General features: G+C 35.2%; 1 protein-coding gene across 4 annotated transcripts in view; it reads left to right on the forward strand.

Annotated features, from left to right (window-relative positions):
- ATF1 (activating transcription factor 1) overlaps positions 1 to 23,249 on the forward strand; it is a 61,538-nt gene extending 38,289 nt beyond the window's left edge. For 2 of the 4 annotated variants that reach the window (XM_036866916.1, XM_036866917.1), the window contains exons 3-8: positions 1,539 to 1,658; positions 3,964 to 4,064; positions 13,816 to 13,946; positions 16,829 to 17,011; positions 17,097 to 17,256; positions 21,705 to 23,212. In XM_036866916.1, coding sequence (XP_036722811.1) covers positions 1,539 to 1,658; positions 3,964 to 4,064; positions 13,816 to 13,946; positions 16,829 to 17,011; positions 17,097 to 17,256; positions 21,705 to 21,849 — 840 coding nt within the window. In that variant the 3' untranslated portion in view covers positions 21,850 to 23,212. Of the gene's footprint in view, positions 1 to 1,538; positions 1,659 to 3,963; positions 4,065 to 13,815; positions 13,947 to 16,828; positions 17,012 to 17,096; positions 17,257 to 19,661; positions 19,782 to 21,704 lie in introns of all 4 variants that reach the window. The other 2 variants (XR_005021572.1, XM_036866918.1) reach the window with 2 other exon arrangements.
- Positions 23,250 to 23,586: the final 337 nt, after the last annotated feature.

A 23,586-nucleotide genomic window follows, 5' to 3' on the forward strand; every position in this document is an offset into this window, starting at 1 on the left:
CTTTGTTGCCACATGCAGGATCTTTAGTTGCCATATGCGGTATCTAGTTCCCTGACCAGGGATCGAACCCAGGCCTCCTGCTTTGGGAGCATGGAGTCTTAACCACTGGACCACCAGGGAAGTCCCTTTTGTCAAAGATTAATTGATCATAGGTGTGTGGGTTTATTTCTGGGCTCTCTGTTCTGTTCCATTGATCCATATGGCTGACTTTGTGCCAATACCACACTCTTGATTACTGTAGCTTTGTAGTATTGTCTGAAGCCTGGGAGGGTTATGCCTCCTGCTTTGTTCTTTTTCTTCAGGATTGCTTTGGCAATTCTGGGTCTTTTATGGTTCCATATGAATTTTAGGATTATTTGTTCTAGTTCTGTGAAAAATGTCATGGGTAATTTGATAGGGGTTGCATTAAATTAGATTGCTTTTGGTCGTATGGCCATTTTAACAAATTAATTCTTCCAATCCAAGAGCATGGGATATCTTTCCATTTCTTTGAATCACCTTCAGTTTCCTTTATTAATGTTTTATAGTTCTCGGCATATAAGTCTTTCACCTCCTTGGTCAGGTTTATTCCTAAGAATTTTATTTTGGGGAGGTGTGATTTTAAAAGGTACTGGTTTTTTACATTTCCTTTCTGATATTTGGATAAAGTTTTATATACATATTTCCTGACCTGGGCATTTGGGAGATAATGAGACTGGAATTTAATCCAGTCTTGGGAAAGGGTAAAGAACCTTCAATGAAACGGAATAAGGCATTGTTTTGGGGGCCTGATACAAACACAGAAAAGAGTCAAAAAGGTGATTTTCAGGACTTGAGAAGCAGCCTTGGATTTTATTTTGTGATTTAAGCCCGAGATGAATGGTATGAACCAGGATAGTCTAGAGGAAGGTGAGAGATCTGAAAATATCTGGGGAAAGCTTCTTGGAATAGGTAGAACCTGAGCTGAGTCTTGAAGGATGACAGGTGGGCTTTTCTTGGTTTAGCATTTTATTGTAGTATTTCCATGAAACCCCATCTACTTTCCACAGAAATAAAATATTTCAAGTAAATAATTGAATCATGAAATTATAATTTATTTTTCTTTGAAGATACTGCCCAAAGTTGGTATTTCTCTCACTTTTTGATTCTTGATTTCTTAATTGGTTTTTAACCAGATATCTTCAGAGTGACATGTTCTGAAGAGCCACCATGTTTTTACACAATCAGTTCCTCTGCCTCAAATACCTTCCAACCCTATCCCCCAAGCACACCTTCAGGGAATTGTATATCTTTCAAGAGCTAGCTGAAGTAGCACCCTTTCTTTGCTCCCACAGTACAGTGCTGTCTACTTTTCTGCTTATATTATAGCTCTTATTGTTTGTTTGTACTCTCAACCCGCTAATGCAGTCTCCTGCCCACAGAAGATACCTAATATGTGATTAATAGATGTGGTTAAACATAATAAGCTCTGAAATGTATTTTCCAGTATTAAGAACTCAGCTTTCTTACGTGCACAGGTATAATTATATTATGTTAATTGAATTTTTATTTGTTCTTAGATGTCATTAAGAGGATCTGCGCCAGTGACAATTGTACCTCTTCCTGGAGAGCAAGTACAGGTTCAGGGGGTCATCCAGACAGCTCAGTCTTCTGTAATTCACCCACCACACGTGCAAACGGTACAGAAATTCAAAGACTTAGTGGTTGAGAGAGGGGACTTTTGAACCCTGAGTCTCTGGACACACTGAAGTTGCTATAGTTATAATATTATAAAACAAGATAATAAAGTTGTCTTAGAAATTAGATTTTAGAACAAACGAGGCAAATAGAAAAGTTTTAGAACTTCTAGTTTCATTTATATACTACCCGGTAAAAACATAAGGCAATTTTGGGAAGAAGTTATTGCTTAGAATTTAAGGAAATGAAAGATTTTCTGAAGGGAAAGCACCTTTTTATCCTAGTGGTATCCTTCATGAAAAAGAGAATTCTGAAGAAAGGGTGATGATGTGAGCGTTTTAGCAAACTAAGAAAGTACCTACCTTATGCTTTATGGTGATCAAATAAAAGAAGTTCTCTCATAGTAAAGTTCGTATTTATATCTGTCTACCTTCATATTTACACCTGACAACAGTAGGAAGGAAAAGGCCATCCTGGGTTCCTTTTCTTTTTACTCTTTCTCCCTATTTTATCTTCTGGCTCCTGTGAGTCTCAGAATGCCTTTGGTCATCTCTCATTTTTAGAAGCAGCTATCCTGGAAGAAAAGCTGTATAACTCATTTTTTCCTCTTGAATGTATACAGTGTCTGGCAGTGTTGTCAGCTCTAGAGCTGCATCTTTATGTGTTTTTTGTTTTTGTCTTTGTTTTTGGTTTTTTTCCTATATGAAAGGTGACTGCTGCATGGATTTTTGAGTTTTTATATGACGATTTTACTCTTATTAGTGCTGTCATTAAAGAGAAATACTTGATCTTAGTTATAAGGAATCTCTTAGTTTTAGAAATTATTTTCTTACTTGAGTTCAGTGGGAGGCTTTGGAGTAAATTTAGGGACAGACAGGGAAAACAGCTACTATTTAGATTAGAAATGGCATATCTGTGGTGCATGAGGAAATATAGAAGTGACAGATCTTCCTTAATTATTACTTTATTATTTGTTACTGCGATTATTTCTTAATTATTACAGATTGTGATCCGTTCTTTCTTTCCTATCTAAAGATAAAGATTTAAGATACAAAAAAGTAGAAGTACACTAGAACTTGTTTTTGAAGGAGACTATAGAATGTAAAACAAGCTTCTCTGGAATTTAAGATCTAAGTCTAAATAGTTTAGGGGAAGGCCTTCTGTAGAGAGTAAGTAATGTAGAGAATTTATGTCCGTTCTAGAAGCCTGTTTTGTTTATTTTTTTTTAATAAAGATGAAGTCAGGTGTCACAATGCAACTTCAGAAAAATGCTGAGAAATTTAAAACATTTTAAAAATTGAAAATAACTTGTTTCCTCAATTGTAAGATATTATAACTTAAACCTTGCATATGGTTATTGTATTAACTAGTTTTAATAGGTTTATTATTAATAAGAGTTAACATTTACTGTGTGCTTGCGCTGTGCCATGCACTAAGTGCTTTACATGTATTAACTCATTCAACTGTGAAGTGAGATACAGCTAATTATTACAGATATTTAAGTTGCATGTGTTTGTACCTGCCCTTGCCAGTGACCTCCACTTTACCAAATCTAATGCTTGTTCTCAGTCCTTGTTTTACTTTACCTGCTAGCAGAATTTGACATGGTTGATGATTCTTTTCTCCTCAATACACTGTCTTCACTAGTTTTCCAAGGACACCTCGCTCATTTAATATTACTCATGGTGGTTTGTTCTTGGTCTCATTTGCTGGTTCCTCCCGTTCTTTCCAACCTCTTACTGCTAGAGTGTCCCTGGGTTTTGTCCTATATTTATCCCCTTATTGAGCTCACTGAGTCTTGTGGCTTTAAGGACTATCTAAAGAGCTGTGACTTCCAATATATGTCTAGCCCAGACCCCTTCCCTGACTCACAGGCTTGTATATTCAGCAGTCCCCTCAATTTCATTATCTAATAATTAAATATTGGTTGGATATCTGATAACATTTCAAAGTTAGCATGTCCGAAATCCAAATCAGATAGCATTAATGATAAAAAAAAACTTTGAATAATGTGCATCAGTATAGAGACTGATCTTTACAACTCTAGTGAAGTTGTATTGCTTTATTTGGGGGATAGACTTTCTTCTTTGTTCTGAGCCTGCTGTGTTGTATGTTCCTTTAGTTTGGGCTCCTGAAATAAACTTTCTCTTTTCCTTTTCCTTTTATTTCTTTCTTTTAGACCTTAGATTTAATGACAAAGGAATTTGGGTGGCAGAAGACAGACCATTTTTTCTGAAAGTAAAAATTAAATTTTATTCTTTTTCTACCTGCTTTGTTCATCATAGTAAAACCAGTTCTGTTTTTCAGGTATCATCTTTATCAGAAAGTGAAGAGTCTCAGGACTCATCTGACAGCATAGGCTCCTCACAGAAAACCCACGGGATCCTAGCACGGCGCCCATCTTACAGGTGAGTACTCGTGTCAAACCCCGCATGTGTTATATTACCGTATGAGTTGGAATGGTGCTGGCAAAGCAAATTATATCAAGAAGGAGCATGTGTTTGTATAGGAAGGGAAGTGTTAAGAGAGACAGGGCAAGATTTTTAAGGGCCCAAGTTGCTGTGCTGAAGAGGAATTTAGACTTATCTTCTGGCAAAATATTAGATATCCATATTTACTAACTTTAATAGTAATATGAAAGGGCTGTAGATTTTAAGAATTAAACTGCTTTGTGTTCCCTTTCTTAGCTTCCTAGCTCTGAGCCTTTGTCTTTCCCTTGTGTGTGTGTCCCTTTGTTGAAACACATTCTTCTACATTCTGCACATACTTTAGGCCTCATTTCCTCCTGGAAACCTTCTCTGTTTACTTTCTCTTCAGCCTCCCAAGACCAGGTTAGGTCTTTCTTCTGTGGCATCCTTTTACTAACCCCTGTTATAGTACTTATCTCATGCTACTGGAATTCCAGTTTATTTATGGGCATGGCCAGTGCATTATTATTTTTTGTCATCTCAGGGCCTAGCAGAATGACCAGATGAGAGTAGATGGATGCTTAATAATTACTTGTTGAATGAACAGAAAGCTGAAGTAGTACAAGTAACTGACAGAAAGCTTTTGAAATAATCTGGGTGATTTCATGTAGGTAGTGTGGTATCTTTGGCATGGCTGGATCTGAGACACTTCTGTGGTAGAATTGACCAAACCTGGTGACCAGATGGTAGGAGGAAAGGGAGACAGAAAAGGATGAAGTGCTCTTTTGAAACACATAGACAAATGCAGTAAGGTTTTCGATGTTATGAGAGAACTTTTTATAGGGTGTATTCATTCCTGCCTGACGGAAGAAGTAGGAAAGACTTCATAAAAGATGTAATTTACTTCATCATCAATCTGATAAATTCTGAGAGCTAGGAGCAGGGAGGGGTTTTGTAAGGCAGGAAGAGAGCTTCTTAGGCTGAGGGAACAGTGTAATGAAAGGTAGATTGTATGATATGAAAGAGGTTGGCCTGTTCTGGGAATTGGCAATTTAAGGTACAAGGAGGGAAGGGGTGGTTTAGCAAGAAAAGGTAAACAGGAGCCACATTACTTAGAACCTTGTTACCATGTTAAGGAATTGGGACTCTACTGAATAAACAGTTAATGAACACAAAAAATTTTGTCTGTGAATTTTTGGGGGTTGAAAAATAAGCCTACTAAAATGAGCTCAATTTGAAACTATAAAAAAGTAATCCAGGGACTTACCTGGCTGTCCAGTGGTTAAAACTCCGTGCTTCCACTGCAGGGAGCATGGGTTCGATCCCTGGTCAGGGAACTAAGATCCCACATACCATGTGGTGTGGCCAAAAAAAAAGTAATCCATTATGAAAGGAATTTCTCAGCCTTAAAAAGCAAGGTTCCAACCACGTAAGTTAATATAAACCTACATCTAGATATATCTTATAAAGCAAAATTGGAGGACACCAAAGATAAAAATAAGATCTTAAAAGCTTCCACAGAGAAAAGACAAATTATCTAGAAAGGAGTGACCATGAGGCTGACAACAGATTTTTGAATGGTAATATTAGAAGACAATGGACTAAAATCTTTAAATGCCAAGAGAAAGTAACAGTTGGCCTGGAATTATATACCCACCTGAACAATCACTCATAAATAATGGTGAAGTTAAAATCATTTCAAACTGATTTAAGAAATTACTAAAGGGTACATGTCAGGAAGAAGAAAATGAAACCAAACAAAAGGAACGTGAATATCAGAAAGAATGGTGAACCAAGACATTCATTTAAGTTACCATTGACTTTTTAGAATAATACTCATAATGATTAATTTGGGTAGTTTAAAAACAAATGGAAAGAAATATATCAGGCAGAAATATATAAGATAGGAATGGTCTACTGGAGTCTTACATCGATTACCTTTAGACTTACCTTAGACTGTTAGAGGTAATTGGCAAAAGAATACAGATAAAAAGTTTAATTATTTCCAAATAGTGGGGCTCTTTCGGCACAAAACAGTTATTTAGCGCCTAGATAAAATACTTGTTAATGAATTGTGCATTTATAGGAAATAACAGAAATGTCTTATCAGCCTACCCTAATAAACATAAAACCATATACATACAAATACATGAGCTGAAACTAGAATGGGAAGCAGAAGCAAGCATGAAGACCAAGGTACACCCATTACTTTAGGTCTACTGCAGGAAGGAACTATGTACCTGAGATTTTTGTATTAAGCTGAGATCCCTACAGCAGGCTAGAGCACCTGAAACAAAGTTTCCCCAAGTTAAGCTTTCCGAATTACCAAAGATAAGATCAACCAAATATGAATTTACAGTCAGAAATCATCAAACATACAAAGAAATAAACCATTATAAGTGAGAATCAGCAGAAACAATATATAATGAACTCAATAAATGCAGAAAAAGTATTTGATAAAATTCAGCACCCACTCAAATTTTTAGCAAATAAGGAATAAAAATGGACTTTCCTAGCATATACAGACTTTGAGAACTGAACTATACATAGGACAGATCATAGCTCAAGTTCCAAACATGGTACACACATGGACCAAATCTGAATAGCACTGCATAGTCTTTGAAAACTAAACTGATGTTGGAACTACGACCCACAGAAGGCTTGTCAGAACTTGCAGCTTGGACACAACCAGGCTGATAGCCTGCTAAAACAAGAATATCAAGAATTCTCCATAGGATTTAAACAGGAGTCTAATATTGAAAATGTCCAACATTACATGGCATACAAAGAACCTGGAAGAATCTTAACTTGTAAGGGAAAAGACGATAAGCAAATGCCATCTCCTAGATGACCCAGATGTTGGAATTATATGACAAAAACTTTAAAGGAGCTATTACTGAAGTGTTCTAACTAACAAGTAAGGGTGAATTCTCTTGAAATGCATGGAAAGATAGGAACTCTTAGCAAAATACAGAAGATATAAAGAGAACAAAATAGAAATTTAAGAGCTGAATACACTAACAGAAATAAAACCTCACTGGACGGATTCAATAGGAGAACAGAGATAAAGAGTTAGTCAACTTCAAAGATAGTTCAATGGAGATTATCCAATCTGAAGAATAGAGATTGGAAAAATTAACTAATTCTCAGGGACTTGTGAGACAATACCCAAAGATCTAAAACTGTGTCATTCGAGTTATAGAACAGAAAAATGTTGCAGAAAAAATACTTGTAGAAATAATAGCTGAAATGTTCCCAAATTCGGTGAAACCTACAAATTGAAAAAGCTTAGCAAATCTTAAACAAGATAAAACGCAAAGAAATCCCTGCCCAGACATATATCATAATCAAACTGCTGAAAAATAAAGACAAATATTGTGAGCAGCCAGAGAAAAATGACACGACTTATAAGGGCATGATGTGAATGATTATAGATTTCTCATCAAAAACTGTGCAAGCTACAAGAAATGAAATAGCATTCTTAAAGTGCTAAGGAAAACTATTAATCCAGAATTCTCTATCTAGTGAAAGTAACCCTCAGAAATGGAGGTGAACTAAGTATTCTCAGATAAAGGAAAACTAAGAGAAATCATTGACAGCAGACTTGCTCTAAAATAACTGCTAAGAAAGTTCTTAAGACCAAAAGAAACTTGGAAGGTTAGGAATGAATAAAGGCAACAACAAGATCTGGGCAAATATAATGGACTACTCTCCTATTAAATTCTTTAAAATATGTTTGATGGTTGAAAAAAATGACACTGTCTGATGGGGTTTTCAGTGTAGGCAGTTTTAATATGTAAGACAACTACAACATAAATGGGGGAGGATAAAGAGATTTAATATGGTGGTAAAGTTTCTAAGGTTCACTTGAAAGGGTAAAATAGTGACTATAAATAGACTAGGCATCTATATTGTAACACCTACAACAACTACTAAAGAAACTGTACAAAGAGATTTAGTCAAATATACAATAAATTAGAGTTTTGAAAAATCTTAACTCAAAAGAATGCAGAATTTTTTAAAAAGATAGCAAATAATAAAATGGTAGATCAACCAATATCAGTCGTTATGTTAAGACAGCATGACTTAAACTCACTAAAAGACAGAGATTATAAATAGACACAAAAATCCTCAAGAAAATATTAGTAAACCAAGTACGACAACATATAGATGGTATTATACACCATAATTGAGTACGATTTATCCCAGAGTGCAAAATTGGTTTAACATCTGAAAATCAATTAATGTAATACATCATATTTATAGAATAAAAACAAAAAACTTAGTCATCTGAACAGACACACAAAAAAGCATTTGATGAAATCCAGTACCCTTTAATGATAAAAATTCTCATCAAACAAATAGATGGGAGTTTCCTCAACCTGATAAAGTGCATCTACAAAAGCCCAGAGCTAACATCATATTTAATGCTGGAAGACTGAATGTTTTCCCCCCTAAGATCAGGCACAAGACAAGGCTGTGGATGTCTGCTCTCACTATTTCTACTTAACATTTTACTCAGGAAATCAGGCAAGAAAATGAAATGAAAGGCATATTGGAAAGGAAGAAATAAAAGTTTGCAGATGACAGTGATCTCATATATAGAAAATCCCAAAGGATCCACTAAAATAGAACTAATAAATAAGTTCAGCAGGGTTGTGGGATACAAAATCAGTTGGTTTTCTATACACTAGCAATAAACAATCCAAGAATAAAATTAAGAAAACAGTCCTACTTAAAATAACATAAAATGTATAAAATAATACTTGAAATTAAATTTATAAATTCAAATTATATGAAACAGAAGTATAATACTTGTATACTGAAAACTACAAAACCTTGTTGAGAGACATTTTTTAAAAATCTAAACAAAAAGACATCACATGTTCATCAACTGGAAGACTAAATATTGTTAAGACAAATAACCCAGTTAAACAATGAAGAAAAGATTTGAATAAACATTTCTCCAAAGAAGATATACAAATGGCCAATATGTATGTGAAAAACTGATCAACATCATTTGTCATTAGGTAAATGCAAATCAAAATAATGAGATACGGGGCTTCCCTGGTGGCGCAGTGGTTGAGAATCTGCCTGCCAATGCCGGGGACACGGGTTCGAGCCCTGATCTGGGAAGATCCCACATGCCGCGGAGCAACTAGGCCCGTGAGCCACAACTACTGAGCCTGCGCGTCTGGAGCCTGTGCTCCACAACAAGAGAGGCCGCGATAGTGAGAGGCCCGCGCATCGCGATGAAGAGTGGCCCCCACTTGCCACAACTAGAGAAAGCCCTCGCACAGAAATGAAGACCCAACACAGCCAAAAATAAATAATAAATAAATAACAAATAAATGTTTAAAAATAAATAAATAAATAAATAGCTACACTTATAAAAAAAAAATAATGAGATACAACTTCAAACTTAGTAGGATGCCTAAAAAACAAAAACAAACAAAAAACCCATAACAGGTGTTCGTAAGGGGGGCAGTGGCTGTGGAAACAATCTGGCAGTTCTTCAAAATACTGAGTATACATACCTTATAAGCCATTACTACTATTCCTATATATATAAGCAAGAGAAATAAAAACATAATCAAAAGAAAATTGGCTATATTAATATCATACAAAATAAGACTTAAGAGCAAAGAAAATTATCAGAGATAAAGAGGGAGTCAGTTCACCAAGAAGACATAACAATCCTAAATATGTACGCATCTAACAACAGAGCTTCATAATACATGTATCAAAAACTTACAGAACTGAAAAGCAAAATAAATCCACAGTTATAGCTGAAAATTTGAGTACACCTACCTCAGTATCCGACAGAACTTGTAGCCAGAAATTCAGCAAGATTATAGAACTGAACAATACAATCAACCAGTCGGATCTAATTGACATTTTCAGAACACTTTACCCACGTGCACAAAGAACATTCACCAAGAAACACCACATCCTGGATCATAACAAACCTTAACAAATTTAGAAGAATTGAAATTATGCAAAGTTCTCATATTTGAATTAGACTAGAAGCCAGTAAAAGAAAGATAACAGGAAAATCTCCAAACATATGGAAATTAACACACTTAGAAATAATCCATGGACCAAACAGAAAATCTTAAGGGAAATTAGAAAGCACTGTGAACTTAATGAAAAATGAAAATATCAAAATCTGGAGCTGTAACCAGTGGGAAATAATTAGAGGAAAATTTACCTTATTAAATAAAAACTTATAAAAGAAGGAAAGTCTCAACAAGTTTCCACTTGAAGAAACTAGGGGAAAAACAAAATAAGCTCAAAGCAAGCAGGAGAAATGAAATAATAGAGATTAAGAGCAGAAATCAGGGAATTCCCTGGTGGTCCAGTGGTTAGGACTCCTCACTTCCATTGCCAGGGGCCCGGGTTTGATCCCTGGTTGGGGAACTAAGGTCCTGCAAGATGCATGGCATGGCCCGGGGGGAAAATAGAGCAGAAGTCAATGAACTTGAAAAGAGAAAACTAATAGAGATAATATAACTGAAAGGTGGTTCTTTGGGGGAAAAAGAATTAGTAAAATTGATAATCCGGTAGCAAGATGGGGGGAATGGTGAATATAAAGGGGAGAGTGGTCAGAGATGAGGTTGGAGAGGTCACAGGGACAAGTTATGGCCTTGTAGACTGTGTCATTTATTCTGATAGGGAGCCACTACAGATGAGTGACTTGATCTGACTGACATTTTAAAAAGATGACTGGTTGTTGATGACTGGTGTGGAGAATGGACTGTAGTAAGGGAAGGGCAGACTAAAGGAGGACCTGTTAGAGGCTACTGTTCAGTCAAGAGGTGGTGGCATGGACTGGGGTGCAGCAGTGGAGGTGATGAGGGTGGGTAAGATTCTGGATATATTTTCAAGATAGAGACAATGGGATTTGTTTATGAATTGGATAAAGGTTGTGAGAAAGAGAGAATGACTCCAAAATTTTTGAAAAACAGAGTCGATATTTACTGACGTGGGTAAGACTGCACGCGGTGGAAGGATACCTGACATTAGATTTGGATGTATTAAGTTTGAGGTGCCTATTGAGTGGAAGTATTCAATACACAATTGGATATAGCAGTTTCGAGTTAAGGAGAGAAGTTGAGGAAATATCATTTGAGGGGTCATCAGTATACACAAGGTATTCAAGCCTATGGGACAGATGAGCTCATTAGAAAGAATATAGATAGAGAAGTCCAAAACACTAAGGTTCTCCAAGAATGAGGCAGGAGGATGAGGAAGAATGCAGAACAGTGGCAAATAATATCTCAAAATATAGTAAAAATAAAGTAATATATATGGGAATGGTAAGCAACAATTTAGATAATGGTACTCTTTGAGGGGGGAGAAGAGCAGGGAAAGGAATTGGTAGTGACATTTTGGTGTATCTGTAAGTTAATTCCTATTAAAAATGAGATATCTAAAGCAAATATGGCAAAATAGCATCTAATGATTCTTGGTACATGGTACGTGGGTATTTTATTTTCTGTACTTCTCTTTATGCTCAAAATGTTTCATAACTTGGGCTTCCCTGGTGGCGCAGTGGTTGAGAATCTGCCTGCCAATGCAGGGGACACGGGTTCGTGCCCTGGTCTGGTAAGATCCCACATGCCGTGGAGCAACTAGGCCCATGAGCCACAATTACTGAGCCTGCGCATCTGGAGCTTGTGCTCCGCAACAAGAGAGGCCGCGATAGTGAGAGGCCCGTGCACCGCGATGAAGAGTGGCCCCCGCTTGCCGCAACTAGAGAAAGCCCTTGCACAGAAACGAAGACCCAACACAGCCATAAATAAATAAATAGATAGATAGATAGATAGATAGATAAATAAAGGAATTCCTTTAAAAAAAAAAAGTTTCATAACTTAAAATTGAAAAAGAAGTGGCCACAGCATTCCACAGTCTCATGCGAGGCGGCTGCTTAAGACCATGCAGGCAGCTTGTTAAATGGATTCTGGAGCTCTGTCCACTCAATCATTAGGGGTACCAGTTGGGAATCTGAATTCAGTAAACCTCTCCAGCTGATTCTGGTACATAAGCAGGTTTACAAACCACTGTGACAATTCTACAGATGGGTAACACAGAGTCCTATAGGACTGCCACCTCTCTTGCTCTCTGTGTGGGACTTCTGTTAGTACAGTCTACACTTGCAGCTCTTGGTGGGAAGACTGTCCAGAGTAAAGAGACCAAGCTGGAGAAGGATCTTCAATGTGTGGTAAGAGAACAGCTGAAGGATCTAAAATTATTTGGCCTCCAATAAAGAAGACCTGTAGCAGTTGTCAAATATTGCAAAGTAGGGCATGGATATATTGGGTTGGCCAAAAAGTTCATTCGGGCTTTCCTGTGAGATGTTATGGAAAAACCCAAATGAACTTTTTGGCCGACCCAATTAGGGTAAAGCTTACTCTAGCTTCATTGGGTGGAATTAGCTGTGAGTCTAAATAAGGATGAGCTCTAACCATCCAAAAATTGAAATTCAGTTTGCTTTTTGGAAGTTGTAGATGAATTATTCCTGGAAGTAGAGGCTGTTAGCAATGTTAGAGAATTCCTCCACGGGCTGGAGGGTTAGCACAGATAACATGAAAGATCCCTTTTAATGCTGAGGGTTTTTTTTTTTCCTTTGTGATTCTTTTTTGTTATTGTTTTCACACAAGTAGTTCAGGTTTTCTGATTTTTCTACAATAAACACAGAATTCTTGAGTAAACATTTCTTTTTCCTTTTCTTTTTTTCCCCAGAAACAAATAATGCTCCCTCCATCCCCAGCTGTGTTTTGGAAGACCTTTCTTTTCAGCAAGGCATCTTTTTCCATCCCCTTATTCTTGCCATGAGTCCCTTTTTTTTTTTAACCAAGTCTGAGGGATGCCTGTGGAATCAAATGTACTTCTTGTTAAAATAAGCAATTTTATTTATCACTGATACTCTGCATTTTTATAATAGTATTTTTTTTGTACTTTCCATCAAAGTTAGGAAAATGGGCTTTTTTTTCCCCCCAGTTATACATACATATATCTTCTTTTTCATATTCTTTTCCATTATGGTCTATCACAGGATATTGAATATAGTTCCCTGTGCTATACAGTAGGACCTTGTTGTTTATCCATTCCATATATACCAGTTTGCATCTGCTAACCCCAAACTCCCAATCCATCCCTCTCCCACCTCACTCCCCCTTGACAACCACCAGTCTTTATAGGAGTATTTTTTTTAATTTTAATTTTTATATTTTGGCCATGCCACGTGGCATGCAGGATCTTAGTTCCCCAACCAGGGATCGAACTGTGCCCTGTGTAGTGCAAGCGCGGATTCTTCCACTGGAACCACTGGACCGCCAGGGAAGTCCAAAATTTAATCTTTTTAAATAAAGGTCACTGACACTATTTAGAAAATGAATAGTGCTTTGTTAATTAATGAAATACCTCACAATGGAGCCATCTCTCCTGTAGGGGAAGGAGACGTTTTATACCTCTGCAAGGGCCTTGGATATTGAAAGGCACTCTGTATGGGTATTTGCTCAGTGTCTCTTTTCAGGTCTTCATAAACTAAAATATAACCAGCCTGCTAATAAACAAAGTCTAGTTTGTGCTAAAACACAGTACGTGCTAAACAAAGGATTCCTTGACACAAGAGTTTAGGTGTCTACCAGATTACTGTATTTTTAACCTGAGATTAAAAAGGTTTAGTAATTTCTTTGTAAAGCTGTCCTCATCACCAACATTAATAATAGAGTTCTGTTTTTCACAGAAAAATTTTGAAAGACCTATCTTCTGAAGATACACGGGGCAGAAAAGGAGACGGAGAAAATCCTGGAGTTTCTGCTGTCACTTCTATGTCTGTTCCAACTCCCATCTATCAGACTAGCACCGGACAGTACAGTACGTATAGGAATAAATTTCCCACCCGATAGACACACAAAAACTAACCTTTCTGTTTGAAGAAGTGGTGTGTAAACTGTCATACTTTAATAGTGATGATTATTAAAGGATAACATTTTGAGCCAGAAATAATGCAAAGTTCTTTTTCAACAACTTTGTGAGGTGGGTAGTTATCAATTTATGAGGGAACCGAGGCTTAGAGAGTCAGATAATATCCCTGAAGTCACACAGCTTGTAAGTGATACACGGCTTGTAAATGATATACTTACTTCAGAGTATAAGTCTGTGAGTTTTGACAAATGCATGGAGCTGTCTAAGCACCACCACAATCAAGACACTCCATCACCCCAAGAAATTCACTTGTGCTGTGTCCGTTTGTAGATAATCTCTCCCTCCTCTCCTAACCCCTGTTCTTCAAGTTTTATTGGTGTCCCATCTGACCACCTCTCACCATCTCCAGTCATCCTCTCCACCACCTCAGTCTACACTCTCATCTGAATTACTGCAGTATCCGATTGGTCATCTTGCTTCCATTCTTGCTCTAATACTTTTCCATATCTCAGCCAAAGCAATTTATTTAAAATGTCAATTAGATCACACCATTTTTGCTCAGAATCTTCCAGTGACTTTAGAATAGGTCCCACAAGGCATTACATTCAGGATCTGGCTTTGCCTGCCACTCTGATCTCATCTCCTGCCACTTGATGCCATTCTGGCCACACAGACTTTCTTGCTGTTCCTTATAACGCATGAAGCTTGTTTCTGCCTCAGGATCTTTGGAGGTGTCATCCCTACTACCTGCGCGTTCTTCACCCAGATCCTCACATGCCTTACATCCTCACTTTTTATAATTACATATAAATGCTATAAAATATAGTAGCTTAATTATAGAATGTATATAATTATAGATTAGCTTATTTATGATCTGTCCTCAAGGAATGTAAGTTCACAACTATAACCTTGGCATACAGGGCCTGGCGCACGTAGGCTTTCATTAAAATGTGTTATGAATATATGATTTTAAGAATATATATAGAATATTTCTGTGAGGACACATAAGAAACTGGGAATAGCGGTTGCAAGGAAGGAAATTTAGGAGCAGAGATCAGAGGCAATTGGGAGGTTCACTTTTCATTTTCAACAAAACTGAATTTTTTTTTTTAATCATATACATGTATTGCTGTTTCCAAAAAAATTTTTTAAGGCAGCATATTAGCAAGTTAAAAGTTATGATAGGGCTTCCCTGGTGGTGCAGTGGTTGAGAATCTGCCTGCCAATGCAGGGGACACGGGTTCGAGCCCTGGTCTGGGAAGATCCCACATGCCGCGGAGCAACTAGGCCCGTGAGCCACAACTACTGAGCCTGCGCGTCTGGAGCCTGTGCTCTGCAACAAGAGAGGCCGCGATAGTGAGAGGCCCGTGCGCCACGATGAAGAGTGGCCCCCGCTTGCCGCAACTGGAGAAAGCCCTCGCACAGAAACGAAGACCCAACACAGCAATCAATCAATCAATCAATCAATAAAATTTTTTTAAAAGTTATGATATATTAAATGGTTTATTCTAAACCCATTAAAAATTAGAATTATGAAAACTACATAGAAACTTGGGCTAATATTTCATACGTTACAACTGAAGTAAGTGTAGTACAAGTCATATTTAGGGCAGCATGATCCAGTAGAACTTGATGATGCAAATGTTCTGTATTTGCATTGTCCAGTACAGCAGCTGCTAAACTATGTGTGAATACTGAGCACGTGACATGTGGCTGGTGAGACTGAGGAACTGAATTTTTTATTTTAATTTTAGTTAATTTAAATAGCCATGCGTGGCTCATGGCTACTGTATTGAACAGTACAGTTGAGTTCTTAAAAGAAGTAAATTCAACCAGGTAAATACACATGTTAAGCAAGTACAGGAAGATATGTTGCAAAAACGAAAACATTCTGTATTAACATATATATTTAACATCAAAAGATGTGTATCTATAATGTGTGTCAATAAACCTATTTGATATTTATATATCAATCTGTGTGAGCATAGGAAAAGATTAGGAAGGTTGTGCACCAAAATAATGTTTACCTCAGGAGGGGGGTGGGGAGTGGACAGTGGAATAAATAGGGATAATGGGACTTTTTATTTATATATTTATATAAATATATTTATATATGTATGTAATGTGTGTTGCAGGGAAGGAGACTGAAAGTAATTCCTAGTATAAGTTTAAAACAAATCTCTGAATCTAAAAAATTTTAATGTCTTTACTTCTAAAGTCATTTTATAAATTAAAGTATATGGGAATATTTGTTGTGTGGTAGTAGGGAAAGGATAAGGGTAATCAGAAACAGTGGTCACCACTAGAGAGTGGAGCTAAGAAAAGAGTATGAAGATTTACTTTTTCATTATGTAACCTTTTATGCTTTTTGAATTTTCTTCCATAGGCACACTTATCTATTCAAAAGTATTTTAAAATACAATCTTTTTAATGCTTTTAAATAAAAATTACAAAGTATGTTAATATTTCCTTCTACTTATTTTTCCTTTAAAAGTTAGTCATTGGTGGTACCCTCTTCTAATGGCCCAAAACTGCTGTGACAACATTAACAATTAGCATGGAATGCTCTATAGAGCCCAAAATGGGTTTTGACCAATCAGTTATTGTACAATTTGAGACTAAATTTAAGATTAGTGCATCTGAAATACAAAATTTTCTGAAGAAATGCCGTTTTACTTGTTTTACATATAGCTCACCCAAAGTAGTCAACAGTTATCAAGTGGAATTGCATTTAAACCTGTTTTAATAAATAGCAAATTTTTGTTTGCCAATCCTTTGTCATTAGTGTGTTGTACAGCCTTATATTAGCTATGTTCTCTCTTTGGTTAAAGTTGCCATTGCCCCAAATGGAGCCTTACAGCTGGCCAGTCCAGGCACAGATGGAGTACAGGGGCTTCAGACATTAACCATGACAAATTCAGGCAGTACTCAACAAGGTACAACAATTCTCCAGTATGCACAGACCTCTGATGGACAGCAAATACTTGTGCCCAGCAACCAGGTGGTTGTACAAAGTAAGTTTGCTTAAGTATCTATGGAAAGCATCGCAAAGTACTTTCAAAGACACTTACAAATTAACTCATTCTTTTGACCACACAGCTGCATCAGGAGATATGCAGACGTATCAGATCCGTACCACGCCTTCAGCTACTTCACTACCACAAACCGTGGTGATGACATCTCCCGTAACCCTTACATCTCAGACAACTAAGACAGATGACCCCCAACTGAAAAGAGAAATAAGGTTGATGAAAAATAGGTAGGTAGTAAAATTATACTATCAGAATGGGTAATGTTTTTATAAATCTCAAAATATAACCAGATATTAACTGAGATTGTATATTAGAAATAAGGAGAGGGGATTATATCAACATTATTTTAACTGAGTGTTAGATTATGTCTAGTACATTTCCAGTGGATCAGTGAGTCCCTTTGCATAGTTTCTTTATTTAATATATGACCTAGAGTTCTTCCATTTTTATTGTATCCTTTGAATAGCACTGTTAAGCAAAACTTTTCAGACAGTATATTTTGTTCTTATTCAGATGACAAAGTTAAGTGAAAATAATAATTTGCTGCTTGCTGTTGACTAGAGTAAGAATAGGCAAGAATTAGTAGGATTCTGCATAATACCTAATATACTTCTGGATACAGAATTGCTCTTAAAAATGAATTTTGATCATGAAATATAGTAGTCATTTAACCCCCAGAAACATTTCTGTTTGTTTTAAATCTATTTTAAACATTGTTATATGCACTACATATACATCAGGCATTAAAAATCACTAGTTCTTTGAGAAAAAGAATATGATGGGTAGCCTTCTGCAGTGTGTTCAAGGGAAAAGAAAAGACACCAATAAACTATATTAGAAACAAAAAAGGGTAAATAGCCACAGATACAACAAATTTTTAAAATTATAATAAGGTTCTATTTTCAGGTCCTCTCCAATAAGTTAGAAAATTAGAATAAAGGATAATTTTCTAGAGCAATTAAAATTACCATAAAAGGACCAGATGGATACATTTAATTACTTCAAGATAAAATGTTTCTTTACTAAAAACAAGAGGAAGCATAACTGTAAATGACTTGGTAACAAGGCAGGGACCATCTGTTGTTTTGGAGGTTCCAACAAATACAAGTAAATGAAGTAAGTTATGTAAATATTAGAAAAGAATTGTATCTCGTTGCTGATGATATGACTGTGTACCTAGGAAACCCAAAAGACTTGTTAAAAATTACTAGAGTGTGACTTCTCTTTCTGACAGTGTAACCTCAGCTACATAATAAAAGCTTGATGAAATATAGAAACCATCCTCTTAAATGACTGGATGAGCATGCAGAAAGTAAGATAAATCTATTGAGGTTAGATGCGCGAACCAGAAGCCCAGGACCATGATGTTAAATAAGCACTGAAGCAGCCCCTGTATATCCTAGGGATAAATTCAGATCTTTGTAATTGGTATAGCTTTGGTATGCAGAGGGGACTAGGGACAGAGCCTGGGGCCTCTGCAGGCTGGAGAACTGGATCACAGATTATTTTTCATGAGGTCAAGACCCAAGAAGTACTACATCCATAAGCTGAGAACTGTAATTTAAAAAATTAGTGCCCCCAACTGGAGACAGCTAGTGCCCCCAATTGGAGAAAGCAACCTCAACACAGGCTCTAATTTATTCCCATACATTGAGTTCTAACAAATATAAGTTGAAAAATCAGACTACCCAAGGAATTAGGCCTCCGTTATATGTGCCAACCCCTTAGGCAACTGTCACAAAAAATTATTTCCATTTTTTTGAGATGAAGAAACTGAGGCCTAGAGAAGTTAAGTTACTTGACCAAGGTTACACTGCTCAGTAACTGATAGAGGTAGGGTTTAAATTCATGGGTCCAAATTTTAGGGTCCAAAGTCTTAGGGAATACCACACTGCCTTTCAGGAGCAAGAGTCAGCAGAAAGAGCAGATGACAGAATGAGTTTTGTGAAGTCTTCAGTAATCTAATGGAGAGAGGGAAAGAAATATGTCTTTTGTATTTAAAAAAAGGATGTCATAAATCATCAAAGCTCAAGAGACTATAAAAATGATAAAAATTGGAGAGGAAAAATAAAACTATTATTATTAGCAAGGATATATTCATCTGCTTAGAATATACAGGAAAATCATCTGCAAACTATTTGAAATTGAAAAAGAACCAGTTCTTTTCAACATTTGTACCAGAAGCCCTTGCCAGTTTAGTAAAACAGGAAAAGGGGGGGGGGAAATTACAAGGATTTAAATGAAAACAATAGAAACTATTACTATCTTTTATATGATTGCTTGATTTAAAAAAAAACAAACCAAATGGACTTAGAGAAAAATTATTGTAAGTAATGAGTTTATAAGGTTACTAGATATAAAATCAGTTTTCAAAAATCAACTGTATTTCTTCACATAATCAATAAAGAGTTTGGTAAATAATTATTAAAAAGATATCATTTATATTACCAATAAATAAAATATGTGAGAATAAATCTAACAAAAGCTGTCCAGGACATTTACGGAAAACATTGTAAAATGTTTTTGAAAGACATTAAGGAAGATCTAAATAAATGGAGAAATATACTATGTCCATAGATATGGAAACTCAGTATTATAAAGATGACTATTTTTCCCCCCAATTGATCCATAGATTCAATGCAGTTCCAATCAAAACCCAAACAGGTTGTTTGAAGAACTTGACAAGTTGATACTAAAATTTGTAGAAGAGTAAAGGGCCAAGAGCAGCCAAAATATTCCAGACAAGAATAAGGTGAGGAGATATCAAGTTTTGTTTAAAGCTGTGGTAATTCAAATCACGTGATATTGGCATTGAGATAAACAAAATCACCAGTGAAATAGAGTAGGGAGCTCAGAAACAGATCTGTGAATACATGAAACCCTGGTAGGGCAGATTATTGGGGGAAGGAGGGACTCCAATAAATGGTGCTAAGATAGTTATTTATATGTGAAAAAAAATATTGGATTTCTTCCTCACACCATACACAAAAATCATACTAAATGGATTAAAAACATATATGTGAAAGGTGAAATTTTAAAAACTTTTAGGTGAAAATGTATAATCTCATGGTTTCAAGTTATAAGGAAGATTCCTTAAAACAACACACATAAACACAAAAAAATTAACATGAAAAATTGATGAATCCTCATTAAAATGAGTAACTTCTTTTCATCAAAAGATAAAGTGAGTGAAAATATAAGCTTCAGACCTATAGAAGATATTTGCAACATATCTAACCAAAAACAAACAGATTTGTTTGAAAAAATATAAAGATCTTCTGAATTAATAAGAGAAGTACAACCCAACTGAAAAAATGTTGAATATATTTTTGAAATGATACTGACACAACTCCACATCTGGAAGAAAATTAAATTGGACTCCTATTTTATACCATATACAGAAGTAATTGCAGATGGATTAAAGACTTAACTGTGAAAATTAAGCAATAAAATCTTTAAGATAAAATTTAGAGAGAAATACATAGTGTATCACATTTTAATCTAAGCCAAGAAAAAGACTTAAAAAAAGAGCATTTATTGCATTAAGAAATAAAAATATCAGAAATCAAGTGGTAGATTAGAAAATAATGTAGAAACAGATAAAGGGTTACTATGTATAATGTGCTGAGAGTTCTTAGGTTGTTCATCTTTCAAATAATTTCTAATTGTAAAATGGGCAAAAAGTATGAATGGAAAAGGGTATGAATAGGCAAATTATGTAAGAGCAGATCCAAAAGACCGTTAAATTTTTGAGAATATGCTCAATCACACTAGTAGTTAGGGAAGTGAAAATTAATTAACAGTGAAATGTCCACATGGCAAAGAACTGTGTACCAGTATATCAATAGAAACATCATTAAAATAGTATGTGTAAAAAAAGCCAGTTGCAGATAATATCTACAGTCCATAGTATAAAAAATACTCAAAATAATACTTTTTACTTCTATATGTATGTAAAACTTGAATGTGAATCCATAGAAATATTCTAATAGGACATGTACAAAACTGAGAATGAAAGTACTGTTTGTAATTAAAACTCAATAAATAAAAATTAGAGAATCTATGTGCCAAAGTTAATAAGAGGACCCATAAATTTCATTTCTTGGTATTTATCCAAGAGAAATGGGACATATGTTCACAAAGAGACTGGCACAAGAACATGCATAGCAGCTAAAACTAGAAAACAGCCCAAGAGAATGGATCAACAAATTGTAATGATATTCATACAGTGGAATATGCCCAACAATATAAAGGAACAAACCACTGCACAGTAACACGGATAAACCTCAAAAATATACTGAGTGAAAGGAGATCAGACACAAGAGTACATTCTGTATGACTCTGGTATCTGAAGTTCTAGAATAGGAAAAATTTCATCATCTATGGTGATAAAAATCAAAACAGTAGTTGCTTGGGGAGATGAACGGGCATGAGGGAACTTTCTGGGGCAATAAAAATGTATGTCTTGATGGGTGGGTGGGTTATACAGGTATATGCATTTGCCAAAGCTGATTGAATTCTGCACTGAAGATCATTGTGTTTCACTGTATATAGATGATACCTTAATTTTTTTTAATGAAAAAAATGATGACCAGGGAAGATTACTGAAGTGCATTTACCATTTAAGGAATGTGAACTTTTTTCTAACATTGGTTTTTTTAATGCTTACATTTAGAGAAGCTGCTCGAGAATGTCGCAGAAAGAAGAAAGAATATGTGAAATGTCTGGAAAATCGAGTTGCAGTCCTGGAAAATCAAAATAAAACTCTAATAGAAGAGTTGAAAACTTTGAAGGATCTTTATTCTAATAAAAGTGTTTGATTCTTAAGAAAGAAAATATTTTTGTGGACTTGCTGAAAAATTAGACGGATTTCTTTTCTTTTTTAGTGGAGTTTTATGAATTAAAAGGTCAAAAATGAAGCTTTTTATTTAGGCTTTTGCAACTCAAAGATAAATATCTTACGCAAGAGATCTGGTGACAGAGGATAAAGTGGAAAAAGACCTCAAGGAGGTTACTGGCACAACTGGAAGCTCTGTAAAAATTAAACATACTCAAGAAACAAGAAATGAACTTTCACAAATTCAAATTTTCTAAATAACAATAGTTGTCAATATTCCAAAAATGGCAGATAAGATGAAATTTGATAAATCAGATTTTTAAAAATAAATCATTTACCCTATAGGTTTGCATTTCTTACTGTTTCCTAAAACTTACCTTTTTCAATTGTGTGTGTGTGTGCTATTTCTGCCAATAAATTCTAAATTACAAATAGAAAAAAGCTAATATACAACTAAATATATAAATTGTGTTCTGATTATGTATACTTGCTCTATCGTCAGGTCTTAAATGGGTTTTTAAAAGTTTGTTTATTGGATTTGAGAGGATTTTTGAGACTGGGTTAACTATTTTTGAGGCCTTGTCCTAAAAGGCATCTAAGGTACATGAATGGAGTGTGGTGATTTTGTAACATTTTTTTATCAGAATGGAAAGAGAATTGTTTAAAAGTTTGATACTTTTAAATGGTTTGTTTTCTGGTTACTCTGGGAATGGTGATTTTTCTACAAATATTTAATAAATTGTTTTTTGATTCTATATTCTGTATGCAGTTAAATATACATTACTTATTCTGTTGTGCTTTAATAGAATGGAATGTTTACAGGCCCTTGAGATGTTAGAGTATTTTAAAAACCTTCTGAAGATGCATACCAAAGTTTTCCAAGAGGATTTTATAATTGGTTTAATGTAAGGTTTATCAGATTCTAAAATAGTACAGTTACTAAGGCAATTTTATGTTAGAGACTATTTTGTAATGTAGTGAATGGTACATTTATAAGAAATGTGACTGCCAATATATTTTTATAGCTAATCTTTATAAATTCTAAAGTTGAGTTTTTAATGATTATTTTAAATGTTTATATAGTTTGTTAGTAAAAAATATTTTGCATCTCAAAGTATCATTTTTATATTATAGGAAGTAAAGTTTCCAGATTGGCTAATATTTGAATTGTAAGTTTTGTATGCAGTTTATCCAGAGTTCAAAAATGCTGTCAGCACACCAGTGTTTAACCTCTGTATTCCAATTTGTATACACTTTGAAATTGTACTGCAAAACTATTGTGTGCTTCTTATACAATATGTATCATATTGTTGTCTATGAAATTAAAGGACATTTGATAAAATTAAGTTTGCTGAATGTAAAATATATTGCTTGATATATGAATGACAAGCTTCCTGATAGCCATTGTGTTAATTATACTAACTATAGTGCATTTCTAGTTTTAAAATGAGGATAAATTTACAAATCTGGGCTACACAACCTATTTTAAGAAGGGGATATGTTTATATGTTTTGATTCAGTCAGAACCAATTATAACAAACTGAAGATAGCTAAATATTTTGTTCTACAAGTGTTTGTTTAGGACATGGTTAAGGAGCCTGTCATGTAGAAATCTTAATAGATAAATTTGTGATTAATCCTAGTAAAAATTTTCATTAACGGCATCTTTTAAAATGGGATTTTTGTTGACTTGGCAGCAGTTTATGTAAAGAAAGATAAA

Source organism: Balaenoptera musculus, chromosome 10 (genome assembly GCF_009873245.2).
Source record: "Balaenoptera musculus isolate JJ_BM4_2016_0621 chromosome 10, mBalMus1.pri.v3, whole genome shotgun sequence".
Lineage (NCBI taxonomy): Eukaryota > Metazoa > Chordata > Mammalia > Artiodactyla > Balaenopteridae > Balaenoptera > Balaenoptera musculus.